Genomic DNA, 16691 nt, shown 5'->3' on the forward strand with positions numbered 1-16691 from the left:
TTTGGAAATCACTTCCACATTTCAAGAAATGATGACGATGTTTTTTGTAGGTGATGATAAAACCTAAAATTTAATTTTACCAGACTGTAGTATCATACTGTAATGTCCAATGGTGTTCCTCCTTACATGGCTGTGCCTTGTTATAACACATCCACTGACTGTGAAATGTCAGCTTATTAGTCTGGAGAAGTACAAATAGTTTTTTTATTATTATTTTTTTAAAGTATTTTCTAAATATTATGATGATGCAATAATGATTTTGAAGACTCTCTATAAAACCTTACATTAACTGATTACTGGGGTGGAAAAGCAGAGCAGCCCTGTAGCTCACTAACCATGCCACTGCCATTGCTAGTAACAGGCCAGAGGGTTTATACGACTTCAGTGAGACCTCCAAAGCTGAGTTGCTTGAAGTTGTTTTGGGGCACTTGGACCTTTAGCTTGATTAACTCTAGCAACTGCTTCTGCAGACCAGGTGGCTTCATTTGCTTTTGTTTAGCTTTGCATAATGGTGTGCCATAAGCCTAATTTTATTAAGGCAGCAGTAACAGGTAGTTTTTCTGCATTACATGAATCCTTGGACTCCTTTTTTCCCTCTAACATGATCTTAACTGTAACAGCAAGGAACCATAAACTATTCTGTGCAAAGTTTGAGGTGTGAGACGCAAAGCATGTTTCTACTGCCATCTGAAACGTGCAGTAGATTTGACAGAGAGTCTGGCATTTTGTATGAAATTCTCACTGGTTCACAAAACTCGGGGCAGAGGTTGAAGAATCCTTGCTTGAAAGTATCTGAAGTAATGGGAGGGAGCCAAACTTATGCAACTTCTATGAAATATAAAGGCTTTTGTACTTGAAGAAAGAAATACTAAAGAAATCCTAATACGTAATCCCGCATTCAGTCATTGGCTTCAATCCAGGGTAAACAGATACAAATTTCCAGCACACAAATAATTTTGTTGGTGTTGAAAGTAAGTGTTATTTCAAAAAAATAATTAGAAGTAAATTAGTCCAAAAGATTGAATCAACTCTTAAAACTGATCATGTTTGGATATTGTATTTGCAATTACATCCATATAAAGAATGTGTAGGAAAGATTTATTACAGCTGGTACCCTTCACACCTCCCTTTTGAATGAAAAGCGTTTAAAACATACAAGCAAATCTTAGTGCCTAAGCAAGCAGATTTGAAAGCTGTGAATCTTATCCTATTTTTAAATAATAGCATTTAAAAAATAATTAAGCTTAAAGTCTTTAAGTCACCTGTCTCTGTGCTTGGGAAGTTCCTCAAAGCACTTGTTTAAAGTTACTGCAGAAAATCTGCCTATCTGCAGAGGAGAAACTAAGCAAGAACGTCTTTTCTTGCCAAAATAAAAACAAGCCCTTCTGAAAGCTGTGTTTTGTTCTAGCAGCTATCTATCTCCACACTTAACCTCCCTAATTTCCTTAACTTGACAGGACATTGCGATTGGGTGTTGGAGGCGGAGGAGAAACTAATTCACAGAGCTGCATCTTAAGAGGCGTTTGTACACTTTCTGCATTTATCCCATGCCTCCATTTTCTTTAACTAGATGAGAGTTACGAGCCTCAAATGATACTTGGCAGTCTTACTCTCTTAGTTAAGCTTATACTGAACCAAATGTATGTCAACCTTGTCGCAGCAGTTACACCATCATGAGAATTTAAGCACATAGATGGCTCTTCACATTGTCTGTTTGAAAAATTTGTGATATCCAGGATATGCCAAAAAAAAAAAAAAAAAAAAAAAGGATATAGTAGAGATTTTAAGAATTACATCTAGGTGAAATACTGTAAGAATGCAACTCATGGGAGAGTTTGATTCTTTACTTAAGTCTGTGTGAAGTAACCTCAGAGTGCGATAAACCATCCTTTACTCATTTTCAAATCAAATTTCTGAAGAGCAATAGGGTTACAAATAGTTGCCACCTCTAAATGAATGTTTATATCACAATAAAATTTCACATCTGTGTTTACACACTCCAGTAACTAAGCTAATGTCAAGGGCACTTTCGCAGAAAATTATTAAATTGATAAATTGCTTCAAGATCCAAAGCACTAGTCAGTCCTCTGCCATAATATTGTTAAATATGATTTACTATACAAAAAAGTCACAAGTGTAATACTTAACAAAGTCCATTTAGAAAATAACATCACAAATAGGAAACAACTTCACGTGGGTGGTGTTGACTTTGGGAAGCCCCAACAGAAGAATTGCCATTGTACTAGGAAGTTAAAAATTCTAAAGAAGTGGTCAGAATTACTTTAATAAAAATAAAGCATAATAAATCTTCCACTGAAGTAAGCCAAAAGGTCCATTTAAATAGAATACTCCCTTAAACCTGCTTTACACATCACTGCAGGGTTGCTCACTTGCAATTATGCTGATTAGCAAAGACATATGCAAGGCTCAAAGGGACCTTCTATAGTGTCTTGACCAACCTGCCAACAATTTATGCACATACTTATAAGGAGTATGCAATCAAAAGGAGGTTTAAACTGCAGCCATTACCTCAAACCAGATAGATACAAGGGCTACAACATATAATTGCTTTCAGTAACACTGACAGACTATCAATAAGGTTATAAATACTGCATTATATATGTGAAATCTACTAAAAACAGAACACAACATAACAATGTTGCATAACATGGGGTGACAACAGAGGACCAACCAAGCCAAAACACAAACTGGCCACAGCTCAAATTAAAGACAACAGTAATTAATATTGGAATCCAAAATCTGGAAAGTAAATGAAAAATTTTTCCTGCCCAACCTGACAATGGGCCAAATACACTTGGAAAACTAGTGCCTCTTTGAAAGGAACCTACATACAAAACATCTTACAATTTTTTTTTCAGGAATGGAACAGATGCTTTTTGATTCAGTGAATAGAAAAGTGAATTAAATATACAAAGTCCATGTCTATCTATCTAAATATAGTGTATATGTATAGCATTAGACTGTTTATGCTTTTGAAACTATTTTGTTTTGTAAATGTGGTAATTTCCATAATTTATTTATTTTCAGTAGACAATAGTTAAATCTCTGACACCTTAATGTCAACTAAAATAAGCAGCAGGCTGGTTGCCAGCACAGGAAGAAACAATTTCCCATGTCATTATTTATAGCTATATTTTTTTATCATCATGTGCCTTCTGAAAGTGGATCATCCCCTTTTACCTTTCAATCAAATATGGTATATACAGTTTGAAAACGGGTGATACAGTCATACAAGGGGCCTCTTTAAACAGAGTTATTTCTAATTCAGCTAGGTTATTGTTCACAGGTAGAAACTGTGCTTTTAGCTGTAATGGATTTTGTTTGTCAAAATGAGAAGAACAGCAGTTCAAATCATTTTGTCTGAGACAGGTACCGAGGTACCAGATGGAGCTGATAGCACAGGGAGCAAGCACAGGTTGGAGCTAGCAACAGCTGCTTATCTCACCTTCTTCACAAGACATCAACAGGATTCCTGTGTTATCTTTGCTAACACTACACATTTTTCATGCCTCTCTTTTTTTTTATTATTTATTTTTCCCAATAGCAAAACAAATAGAAAGAATGCTAAAATAGAATTTTGTGGAAGAGTTCATAATTAACTTGGGAAAGGCAAGAGAATCACAAATCAGCTACTCATTGTCATTATTAACAAGGGAAAACATTTTTTTCTACCATCTGCAGGATCTGTGCTAATTTTGTACTGTGTTCTGGTCTATTTATATTTATTAGGAAAGTGTTAACATTTAATTATTTTAAAATAGAAGGCTTTTATTTTTTTCCCATTAACAGGAGCTACTGTGGAAATTAGTGGCACAGCGCTGGGGTGAAGATGGCTACATTAAGTACAGTGCATCCAGCTCATGCCAATTTCTTTTCATTTACAGACCTACATGAAACCAGGTATCGTAATACAGGTTCTCCTTGAGTTTCTGGAAATTACCAGAGGTTGTTGGCCATGCTAAAATCTGTATTTCTATCAGAGTATTCCACTTCTGCATAAATGTATACATTCATTGCTATACCTCTGTTTATCCAGCTTCTTCTAGTAAGAAACAGCGACTGTGGAAGTGTTTCTGGAAGAGCACACTTTCAGTACATTACGAAGTATTTCCTGGACATTAACACTATCTAATTTTGCAACAGCCAGGCAGCAGACTTCCCTCATGGCTTCTACATGGAAACCTGCACTGAAATCATTTGCTCCAAGTGAGAAAGCCTTGAAGCACTATCACTTTGCAACGAGGTTCAGTTTGCTCAATAAAAAAATTGAGCATGTTAAGGTTTTCCAGCATTAGGCCAAGACCTCTGCTGCTGAGGAGAAAGACAAGATAATGAAGAAGTGAAAAACTCCATTTTGGAGAGATTATGGCAGAAAGAAATCTCTGAAAAGAGGAAAACCCACAAATGCATCGAAGGCAATCCTGACAAGCAAGGAGCTATAGACAGGGCTAGAAAGCTGGTCTGCAGGTAAAAAAAAACTTCCAAAACCAGTCTTGAGATATTTCCTTAGAGAGAAGCAACAAGAAGGAAGAAAATGTGTGTGTTTTGAGGAAGAAACTAACATCGTAACTTCCACTCTGGCAGGCAGCGCTTCACGGTACTTGGGGCAGGTGACGCTAAGGTTCAGACATATTGAGCTGCTAAAAACCTGCCCTGCCCATATTTCTTCCCTCACAGCCAAGTGCCTACTCAAGAGTGATTTCACACCTTCATCTTGCCAGATTTCTGGACAGGTTGTTTAGACTTGATAGGCTCAGTTCCCCATCTGTACAACCATGATAATGACACTTTCCCACCTAAGAGAAGCACTCTGAGGACAAATGCTGGAGGAGTATTTAGAGGCAGTGATGACACAGCCTGTATGACTTCCTAAGGCAGGAACTTTGTTCCTTCTCTGAAAGTAACAAACAAGAACAGCTCTTATGTAAACAGGCTGCACAATGAACAGGAGATGGAAAGGCTCAAGGCTAAAACACACACTTGCTATTACTTTCTCTGTACTTCCTTGAGGCTACAGTGGCACTACTGAAACAATTATCTTTCTGCCACCTGAAAACAGGAAGGCTAGCAGAAAGCAGGAGGAACTTCATTTATTTTCCCTTGTGCCCACCACCAAGCCAAATTTTCATCACTGAGGCAGCTGCTGCAGGAGCCATTTTTCCTTCCCCAGAAAGGACAGAGGGAAGGAATTTAGCTGGGAAAGCTGTCACACTATAACACTTTACAAAAAAACAAACGAGAACTGATTCAGAAGCATGATTCCAGCCTGTTTTCTAAGAGATACAAGATGAGAGAAGCAGCAATGAGCCTTGCTTTGGAAAGGAGCTTAGCATTTTCAAAGCAAAGGCCTATGATTTCATTCCAAAAGGCTCAAACCCTGGCCAGGGCAAGCAGTGGCCTTCCGGGATCTACTGGCTATTAAAAAACCCAAAACAACAATACAAAACCAGGCCTAGGAATAAAATCTTGAAATACCACCGACTTTGACTCCGTTCCTCAGGGTCACCATGTTGCGCTGCTCCCCCTTCACAGATGTCCAGCATTCCTGATGCTCACCATTCCTGGGAGGTGCACCTACCCATACAAAGGCTGGCTACTGCCTGCCATCGCTGGTCAGGACCTGCTCATCTCAGCAGTAACAGCTTGAGGGCATGCTAGCATCCTCCCCCTTTCTTTCTGTTGGAATTCAGGAAAATTTAACAACATACTGTGCAATGGAAGGAATGTAAACTGTAGCCTAGTATCTTTTATTTAAATGACCTAATGACATTATGTGCCCTGTCTACAGACAGCAAGAGAAGTGCCACTGTGACTGCTGAGGTATACTGCTGATGTTCATTAGCAGTTTGCCACTTACTACTCAGAATAAATAGGCAGAATGTTCCCTGGAGCCAGGACACAAGACAACATAACCGAGAGACAAACAAGTATGTTGAATCTGAAGCGGTGGTTACACTTTATTAGATCTGTCAGTAATTCTGTCACTCTGCAGGAGGCACCATCCGAGCTCATGTAACGCAGTATCTCCGCCCCATTAATCCTGACTAACAAGTATGAGATGATAGGTGTTGTAACTAAGAAACAAAATTAAATATAAATATCTACATTTAATAAACACCGTGTAGTTTATTCAGACACCCTCAAGGAAGGAACCTGGAGTCAACCAAAGGACAATAATCTTATAAACTGCATCCTAAATGAGGCCTGACCCACAAGGGTAAGTAATTTCTGCAGAAGCATAGATGTAACGTGTACTCTGATGCTTCTATGACAGAAATGAGAAATTTTCTTACATAATTTAGTAGGAAAATCATAATGGAAATACAGGCATTGTAAAACAGGATAATGAAAAGATCGTAAGTTTTTTTTATTTGTAGCAATAAATTAATCACCACATTGATATTAGAAATCAAATAAAATTGAAATCAGAAAGTGAAAAATTTGGAAAAAATATCTAGCTTCTGTTTTGCATTTTAAACAGGATAGCTTAGGGGAAACACAGGAGAAAAAAATCTCCAAACATTCCAAGCTGGCGTTGTTTGACAGCAATTCTGTATTTCTGAACATCTTTCCCCACCTTGGATTTCATTACGAAAAAGTCCAAACAATCTCAAAAAGATCAGATTATACTATATAAAGAAATACTCTACCACTACATGCACGTCTAACATACATCACACAGCATGCTACCAAATTTAAAAAAAAAGGCTTCAGAAGATGACATTGTCCATCTTTTCCATTTTCCTATCAGAACCACAAGAAAGGTACAAAACCCCTCAAACAAATTCTCCCTGTCAATATACCAGATATAAAAGAAATGAGTAACAGTTTCTAAGAAAATTGAGTAAAACCTGACTTCTGCAGGTGCAGCCCTACAACAGACAGGAGGGAGAGCAGTGGATTCCCCCCACAACTTATCTGTGTATGGAGCACATCTCCTGCAAGAATATTCACAGCTAACCAAGAACAAAGTGACCAGCAACTGTCAGTGGAAACCATGCCTACATCTGTAAACTGCCTGCATGATACTGATAAAAGCTATTCATACATTACATATATCCAAAGGGCTTGAAAATGTTTTGTTATGGCGAAGAAGATGGTAATAAGTTACTGATGAAGCAAGTGGCATGCAGCACAGAACTGTGCTTGCAGGGCCTATACAGAGTTTGAACAAAAAACAGCGAAAGATTCAAACCTGTGACCAGTTCTCTAATTTCCAAATCTGTAGTCTTGCGGAGTAACCGTACTAATGCTGGGATACCACCACAGTTTTTCAGAGCGATTTTGTTGTCATCATTTGCCTTCCCATATACCAAGTTTCTCAAAGCTCCACAGGCACTACGGTGGACTTCTGTCATCCGATGGTCCAATAGGTCCACCAGTAATTGTATTCCGCCTTGTCGTCTTATCTGAAACAAGCCAAAGTGATAATCGTAAAATTAGGGAATGAACACTGGTACTATAGATGCTATGCAATGCAATTAAGTTGTGGTTTATGTAAGCTATGCACTAGCAAAGGTATGCTGATAGCTCCACAAAGGTGTTATATTACCCTACTTTGATGCCTTGTTTTATTTTTTTCAGTGTCAACATAACTGAATAATGACAAACCTGAACCTCTGTAAGAACAGCCAGAAGTTAGTCAAGAATGTTGCCTCATCAAGGTTTCTCAAGGTTTAGCAAGGTTTGCCTTGGCAAGGATTTCTCCTGCACTGGAGAAACATCACCTGCTTTGGAGTGTAACATATCACAAGGTAGAGGAAAAACCACAAGACTACGGCAAACAAGCAAAAAAACCCCATGTAATGTAACAAAAATTGTAGGAGTCCCACCTTTTAAATTTAATTACTGGGAATATGGGCAGCTACTGTAGTCTTTGCAAGGATGTTATATCAAAAAAAAAAAAAAAAAGAAATGGGAAAAGCAAAGATGAAAAGGAGGAAGTCAGCACAAACATAAAGACAAGGATAATGGATAAATAATGAAAAGCTTGTTCTGTTATGACTGAGGGAGACCCTTAAGTGATGCAGAACAGAAGTCTTACTCATTCCTAAGGCAGCCTGCAAAATAAATTTCTAATGCAGTATCTTACATTAAATATCATTCTAGAAAAAGCACAAAAATCTTTCAGCCAAATGATCAAGAAGTTCAAGAATGCCAAGAACAACTTATAAAATTTGTTTGCAAATACCCACCTTTGCTGTTCTCTGGCACTATTTGCTCCTCAAACAGTAAACAGTAATCAGTAACTATACTGATTCATACGTAACATCCAAAGAGCACAATGCTTCAGCTTCAAGTAAGTTATATAGACATTTCTGTCAAAAAGTTTCTCCATGTGTGTTATCAGCTAAGGTGCTAAGACATTTGGCTAAGGTTGACCAGACATTTTAGCTGGCCACTTTACCAACTATTGTAAAATTTTGCATAAGACAATAAAACAGATACAAATAGAGTGTTTTCAAAACTGAAGGGAAAGGAGAAAAACTAATCTTAGAATAAACATTTATGATGAAAAAGTTTCCAATTCTTTGTGAAGCTGTTCTTGCATAGGCATTCATTCTTAAGGCTCTTTGCAGAGAAGAGGCTTGGGACTAGGAAATGGTTAAACAAAGCATACTTAAATTTATTAGAAATTCATGCTTATTAACTTCAAATATTTAGGAACAATCAATGTATGGCATTTCACGAACCTAACATAAGCTTCAATAAGGCTAAGTGCCGGGTCCTGCCCCTGGGTCACAACAACCCCATGCAATGCTACAGGCCTGGGGAAGAGCAGCTGGAAAGCTGCCTGGAGGCAAAGGCCCTGGGGGTGCTGGCTGACAGCTGGCTGAACATGAGCCAGCAGTGTGCCCAGGTGGCCAAGAAGGCCAACAGAGTCCTGGCTGGTATCAGCAACAGTGTGGCCAGCAGGACAGGGGAAGGGATCATCCCCCTGTATTCAGTGCTGCTGAGGCTGCACCTCAAATACTGTGTTCAGTTTTGGGCCCCTCACTGCAAGAGGGGTGTAGAGGTGCTGGAGTGTGTCCAGAGATGGGCAATGAAGCTGGTGAAGGGTCTGGGGCACAAGTCTTGTGAGGAGCGGCTGAGGGAACTGGGGTTGTTCAGCCTGGAGAAGAGGAGGCTCAGGGGGGACCTTACTGCTCTCCAGAGCTACCTGAAAGGAGGCTGTCGGCAGGTGGGGGTAGGCCTCTTCTCCCAGACAACAAGCCATAAGACAAGAGGAAACGGCCTCAAGTTATGCCAGGGGAGGTTTAGATTGGATATTAGTAAAAAATTCTTTACTGAAAGGGTGGTCAAGCATTGGAACAGGCTGCCCAGGGAGGTGGTGGAATCACCATCCCTGGAGGTGTTTAAAAGATGTGCAGATGTGGTGCTCAGGGACATGCTTTAGTAGGCCCTGGTAGTGTTACGTTTGCAGTTGGACTTGATGATCTTAAAGGTCTTTTCCAACCTAAATGATTCTATGATTCACTGCAAATAAAGACTGAGAAAGGATTCAGCCTTTAAGGTTCCAAAACCAAGCTATACAAAATTACTCACTGATAAAACAAAAATTCTCTCTTTCTTCTGCTGGTTTATCTGGCATATTCCTGTTTTTGTAATAACAGCAAGAACCAGCAATAGAGCATTTTTGTAATTAAAAAGTGTACATGCCGAGATGTTACAGTATTAAAGTTTTCATGTTACACAGTTACAACACAGCTTTGGGCTAAATGCAGAGTGGTAGTGTTTAAAGATAAACTATTTTCCCTGAAATAGGCATTATATCAGTATATCACATCCAACTTTCTAAGCAATATGCAGGTCACCTGGAAGACTACAGCAACCAACACCACATGGAGTGTGCAGAGAGATAAATGGACATTAGTAAAACATATCAACTTCAGACAGAAAAGTTCATTAATCTTTTTGAGAGTCCATGCTTCTGCTGCTTAAAGAAACTGTGACATTCTTCAGTTTAAAAACCAGAAAAACAGACCAAAGAGAAAAGGTGTTGCAATACATCTCCCTGGTCAAAACTTCATCCGTGTGAACAAGGTGACTTGCAACGAAATCATTTGCTCCTTTCCAAGCCTGGAAAAAAATTTACCAAGTTTATCTGGAAGGGGTGGGGGTGGGGTGGGGGTGTGAGGTTTGTCTGCTTGCTTGTTTTTATAATCCATCACCATTTAATCTTCAAATTAAAATACGTTTGTTTCCCCTTACAACCAGATATTCAAGACTAAGCATACTACATGAAGAGCCACCTACGCGACAAAATAGATGACATTTACTGAAACAAGACTAGGAACAAAAACTTGCCCATCATTTCTACAAAAGGTGAATCAACCAGTGAGCTTCACACTTCAACCTCTGAAAAGAAACAAGATCCGACAGAAGAAAGAACATGTTTAAAAAATACACAAATTGTTCTGGTGTGATGAGTAATATCAGGAACAACAGAATGAAAACATGCCTGCTGATCTTTGTGAATTATATTTTTAAAGCACAATATGCTGAATGAATATTTTAATTGCTTCACTGCTAAAAAAAGATTGAGAAAAAATATTAACTTTGTAGCAAAAATCATTCTGTGTACTACAATTAACATGAAGACTCAAAGGGCCCTGCCTCTATTCAGAGTTCAGGGGCACACTGTGCCTGTGCTGTTTTCTCCACTCTCCCTCTAGGACACAGCCAACAGGCATCTCATACTCCTCAGAAGTTTTTCTTGTGGATGCTCTCAGGTGACAGTGTTTGCTATCTTCCACTCATGTCTAAGAGAAAATGTGTGGTATTGCCACATTCAGCCTGTCCTGAATTAGTCCTGAGCTGCACCTTCCCTTTTCAGTCACGGTATCTGACAGCACAGTAGTATTCAGCTCATGCAGCTCCTCCTCCCCCAGGAGCCCAAAGTCAGCAGGCAGACTGAAGTGATTCAAAGATACTAAAAGCAAGAACATTAAAAATTAATCTAAAATGCATTTCTGACAGAAAAAAATGGGTAATTCAGCAGAAATGAAATGGATGTTACATAACACTTTACCTAATTTGACAAAATTTTTTAACTTCTACCGAAGAAAGTACCTATCCTTACCTGGGAAAGGCAAGACTTATTTTGCAATCTTTCTTTGAATTTCCAGGCTCAGATACTTGGCAAACTGTCATGCAGGCAGAGGTGAAGCTGATTCTTCACAACTGGGAGCTCAGTTTCTGATGCTGTTCTTTTTCTGGACTGCTGTCTTGCTTTGTTTTTGTTTTTCTAACATCCCATTATCCACCAGAAGTCTCACTCCACCTTTGTGTTTCCATCACATATCTATATAGCTGTTTAATACTATATTCTCCAGCAGGTTTAACTATGCCTGACAAATGGTGAGACTGTGATGGATCTTAGCAGAATCTATTTACATTTATGGAAACTGAGGCAAAGGAAAGAAAACTGTTTGTTCAAGTCCTTTATGGAGTTAATAGCCGCAGCCTGGAGGTCAGTTCTGACCTAGTAAGTCTCCTGGGGCAGATCTCAGCTGAGCTAAGTTGTCACAGCTCCAGTGAGTTCAGCAGCACTATTGCCAAACATCTTTGCCAAGAATACTGGGATGGGCGCATAAGCAGCAATTTGCACCAATGGGGCATCAAATCCCACTCTCCCAAAGGACTTTCAACAGATACTTCTGTCTCTCTTCTGACTATGAAGAGAACATTTCTTAATGTAATATTTATTGGCAGCTCAGTGGCTGCTGCCTTGCTGCTTCTAGGAGAAAAAGAAAACAATACACTGGAGTCTGCATGCCTACTACAAGGAAACAAACAGCATAGTACCAAGTTGTCAGGACATAAAGGAGACCAACTCTATTCTCACACAGACCAGTCCCAGAGTAGCCACTTCTGAAGTCAAAAGAATGACCTTCAACTCTGCAGCACAACAGTTAGCCCAGTCATAACATAAAAGTTTATTCTTCCTGTCTTGAACATTCCTTTTTTACTCCATCTCTTCTAAAAATAAAATAAATAGAAATTAATAATAATAAAAAAGGATCAGACTAGAAGTATAAAAATGCTGGGTGTGTTGCGATGTTTCTCATGACTAATCCATGGACATGTTAATTTCTGAATGTTCTTTCCTTTTTTTCCCTCACTAGAAATATTTTGTTGACGTCTTCAGAAGATGCTGTTAGAGAGCTGTTAACTAAATAAAACAGGCTGCATTCTTTCACACATGGCATTATGGAGTGTACAGCAAATCCCATCAGGACCAGGAATCCCAGCATGCATCAGCCTGAATTCATTTGTTTGAGCCTTCCTAATGAATTAGGAATCTATGCTGTGTAAACCTACGCCAATCAAAGTAAAAACTGAAAGAACAGAGATTACATGAATTTTGCCATGAATTTTTTTCCATCAAAGTATGCACAGAGCTGCTTTTGTCTGATGAACCCTCTTTTCTTCTTCCATGAAATTTTTAAGCTGTTTTTTTTAATGTTGGCCCTCCACTGTTAATATTGTAGCCTACTTGCTGGTCAGAAGCACTTGCTCTGGTTAAGTCCCATGATGCCATGACGCAGACAGACAGGACAGGAAAAGGCACTGGACTTTCTGGTCCACAGACCTGCAACAGTGTCTTCGTGTCAGCTTGACGCCAGAGTCTTCTCCTCTGCCACTGTTACGATGTTAGGTCTTGCATGACATCTGGGAATGTATCTGTATCCACACGATGCAGATAGAAGGTGAATTTGGACTCGAGAAGGGGTTCAGACCAGCGCTGGAGGCAGCGAAGATGTTAAGTATGTTCCTAATAAGGACAGCCTGGATGTCTCATGCCAACAGCCTTTGAGAGATGTAATTTATCAGTTTAAAGGCTGACCTTTGATTCGATGGTGTTTACCAGAACAAATTTTCCGTATCAGTGGACTGTTACTACCAGGAGTTACACGTGACCAGCCTGAACCATACGCATTGGTAAAACAAGTCAATAATACATTGATGGTGTCTGAAAGAATATATATATACACTTGATTAATGAATGATTTTAGCACATGAATTATTTGACAGCTTGCTTTTCTGATCTGATACAAGAGATGGGATGGATGTGTGGAAGGAAAAGAAATATAGGATATTAAGGGTATGTAGATACGTGAAATGTAAGGACACCTTTGTTGTAAGGACATCTGATCATTGGCTGTCCCATATAAAGAGACGAGACAGGAAAAGTAATAAACCACACTTAGGTATGCAAACCCTACAGAACAAGAGACAATACCAAAGACAAGGTCTGTGAAGTCACTGGTTGATGGGCTGCTGGAGGAGCCACTCACAGGGTTGCAGATGTTCAGCCTGAGCTTTGTTAAGTGGTAAGGAGGGTGGGGCATGACAAAGTTCTCACAGGTCCTATGGGGAACAGCATGTTTACAGGATGCTTTCAAGGGATTGTGGCAATGTGCAGAGCTTATGGGATGTTTAGAAGGGCAACGGTAGGAAAAGGGAGACAACCAAATGTTTGGGGAAGGAATAACATGAGAAAACACAGGGAAGGGTGTGATGAAAGGGGCTGGTCATGTATAAGTAAGTTGCACATCAGCATGGCTCTCCGGCCAAACCTTGTGCTTAATCACTGCAGTCTGTTTTATCTTTTTATTAAACCTAATACCTAACAATTTTCCTGGATGAAGATGGTCTACATTCTGGATTGGCATATTGCTAGTGAACCTTGAGCTAGAACACCTGATGAGCAGGACAGGAGATCTGCGAAAGAGCTGTCAGAGACACTGTAGATCTAGGGGACAGAGATAGGTGAGACCAGGGTCTGAGGATGTGCTACTAGGCAGACCAAAGGTCTGAGCCAGCTACCAGAGAGACCTCTTTGTGTCTGTGTGTATGTGAGATGAGACCTGCCAGCAAGCTTTGAGCCTGATTAGCTAGAGATTAAGGACCACGTATTGTTCTTTGTGTTTGCATGAGCGCTGCTTTGTGTGCATGGGGTGCCTGTGCAGGCACTATCCTCATGGTTGAGTTGATCTGTTGCGTGACCTAAGCTTCTTCAACATACATACCTAACAAAATGAATAGGGACGCTTTTATTTCCAGGATGTTCTGTATCTGATTAATTTCTTGTCCATTTATTTCATTGGTTTTGTAGATACGTAATTTAAGTTAGTATACGCTACACTAGAAATTTTAACTGGGTTGTATGTTCAGCCTTATCTCATGTTTACTGAAGGATAGAGAACAAGAGAAATCACCAGCTGCCTTGTTAAGCTAGTCTAACGGAGAAGTGCCCACCTTCTGATGCAATGCTATAACATGTCCTGCTCCATTTCCAAGCAGCAGTTAAGAGCTTGGTCCCAATCACTATGAAGACTACCAACACTAATCCCACAGATGGGAGGAGATGGTTCATGCAACATTAAAGCACCACTCTTATACAAAGGGTATCTGGAGTCAGAGGATCGGATACAGAGCACCATAAAAAAAAAAAAACAACAAACAATCCAGAGACCTCTCCCAGGGTATATTTAGCTCCCTTTGGGAAAGATGTCTGGATCTACAGCTCTTGGTATATTCTCCCTGCTTTGTTTTACACCGGTTAAATACAACCTTTACTATTTTTGAGACCACTCTGGTCAAAGGATACCTTCTGTGCTCTGAAAAGAACCAACAGAAGGAAAATTTATGAACATGGGATTTCTTAGGAAGGGGAAAAAAATTTGTAAGTATTGTAGCAAAGACTGCAGCCTTCTTAATTTACCTTTTACTTTTCATGACAAATGCATGCCCAAGCTTGCACAAATCGTAACACAGCTTGAAACCAAATTATTGTCAGATGTAAGCAGTAACAGCATCACAGTTCATGACCTTAATTGACAAAGCATGCTACCTGTCACCGATTCAGCACAGACGCCACACTGTTCCTCCAGGCTCTGTTTAAAGTCTAACAATTGTATGTGAAAACCCAACTGACCTGGTTCCCTGGGGATGGGGAAGGTTTGCCTGAAAAGTGAGGATAACTAGAACTGTCAGACTGACCAGAATTCATGCTTTGACTTACAATCAAAAGTATTTTGTCACACTTAGAAGGACAGATAACTTTTCAAATGTGAACAAAATACAGGTGAGTGATCTTTTTTCATATCAAGGTATAAGTAAACTGGGCCTGGAATTTGGCTGTTGCTTACGGCTTTGCAACAGCAGAAGCAAAGTCAAAGCAAAGAGATGTTAGCTGTTGTGACTATTACTATATTTTTCAACTCAATTTTAAACAAAAATTATACTATTCCTCCCAGCAGCAAAGAAGAAAAGCAAAACCCTTTCTCTCAATCACTGCATAATGGAAATTGCCTCTTACATTCCTTGGAAAGCTGTAAAAATCTGAGCTAGAGCTACAAAAAGGAAGAAAAGTGAAGCTTGAAGTTTTAAACAGTTTAGCCAAAGACTGTTAGGTAATGAAGTATTCCAACACAGCCTAAAAATACTGCTGTGATAGAAACCAAAACACCCTCCCCTCTTCTATTTATACTCAGCAAGTGGGTATCCGAGATATTGTTCAAATTTTGCCAGTAGGTATAACTGGAACATCCTCTTCTGCATTTAATTCTGACTACCCTGCTGTACAAAGTAAAATATAATGGAAATAGAGAGGATGAAGAATAGGTGACATAAACTGTTAGACTGACAGAGTGATAAAGTGTGTTTCTAAAATAACACAATCTCCTCTTCCCAATAAGACATTAATGTGTTCCACCATTAACAGCTCTCCAGTCCTAACTCAAAGGTTAATTCATTGTTAAATGCTGGCTTTCCAAATTTTTCTTAATAACCACTTTTGAGTAACTCTTCATCCAGAACACATAAAGGAACTCTAACAACAATCAAACCATTTTAGGCAACAGGGATATTAATTGTCATCTTAATTGACATAACACACTGCATCATCCACCACTTACTCTGTGGCATTTCCATTATTCAGAAAGCATGTTTCAATATATCAAAACACATGGAATTTTTTTAATGCCACTGTGTTACATATGGAAGAGAACAACTCACTTCTAGCACAGGTGATGGTATATATCCAATAAACCTCAAATTAAAATGGCAATTCAATTTTAATCTGCTTCTGGAAATTTTTAGTAATAATGAGTTTTAATTCTTGTAGATGCCAGCTTTCTAACTAGCAGAATAAGTGCTTATTATTTCACACACTAATGGATTCTGAACAATTCTGTTTCATGGGTTCAGGAAGGAGAAGCCGCAAGTGAGCAGAACCAAATGTCAAAAGCATTTTTAAACAGAGGCAGACAGCACAGTGTTTCTGAAACACTCTGGCTACGGCCACCCTGCTCCTCTCAGGCTCACTTTTTGGGCAGACCGGTGTGCCCATACAGACCAAGGACTACAGGGAAGTCCAAGAGGCCACTGCCCACACACAACTTGACCACACTGATTGGTTATACACAGTATATATGAAATGGTTAAATTTCTGTATTTTTTCACTGCAATTTCAAATCCTCTCCATGAGACTCTTCTTATCCTTACCTTGTTTGCATTATTAAAATGACTTTCATCTAAGAGGAAAAAAATGAGTCTTTTTCAGAGAAGGGTTTGGAAGATGGGCAGTCTCATTGCTAACTGCTTTCAGAGGGCTGATTCCTAAAACTTAAAATAGATGTGAAGGGAAGAAGACAAATCTC

At 39.2% G+C, this 16691-nt stretch overlaps 1 protein-coding gene across 7 annotated transcripts in view; it reads right to left on the reverse strand.

The window, feature by feature from the left end:
* The window catches only part of CTNND2 (catenin delta 2), a 681093-nt gene that overhangs the window by 145077 nt on the left and 519325 nt on the right, over positions 1 to 16691 (reverse strand). For all 7 annotated transcript variants that reach the window (XM_056332605.1, XM_056332606.1, XM_056332603.1 and 4 more), the window contains one exon: positions 7217 to 7430. In XM_056332605.1, coding sequence (XP_056188580.1) covers positions 7217 to 7430 — 214 coding nt within the window. The remainder of the gene's footprint in view (positions 1 to 7216; positions 7431 to 16691) is intronic.

The sequence above is a fragment of the Falco biarmicus genome, chromosome 3 (genome assembly GCF_023638135.1).
Source record: "Falco biarmicus isolate bFalBia1 chromosome 3, bFalBia1.pri, whole genome shotgun sequence".
In the NCBI taxonomy this organism is placed as follows: Eukaryota; Metazoa; Chordata; class Aves; order Falconiformes; family Falconidae; genus Falco; species Falco biarmicus.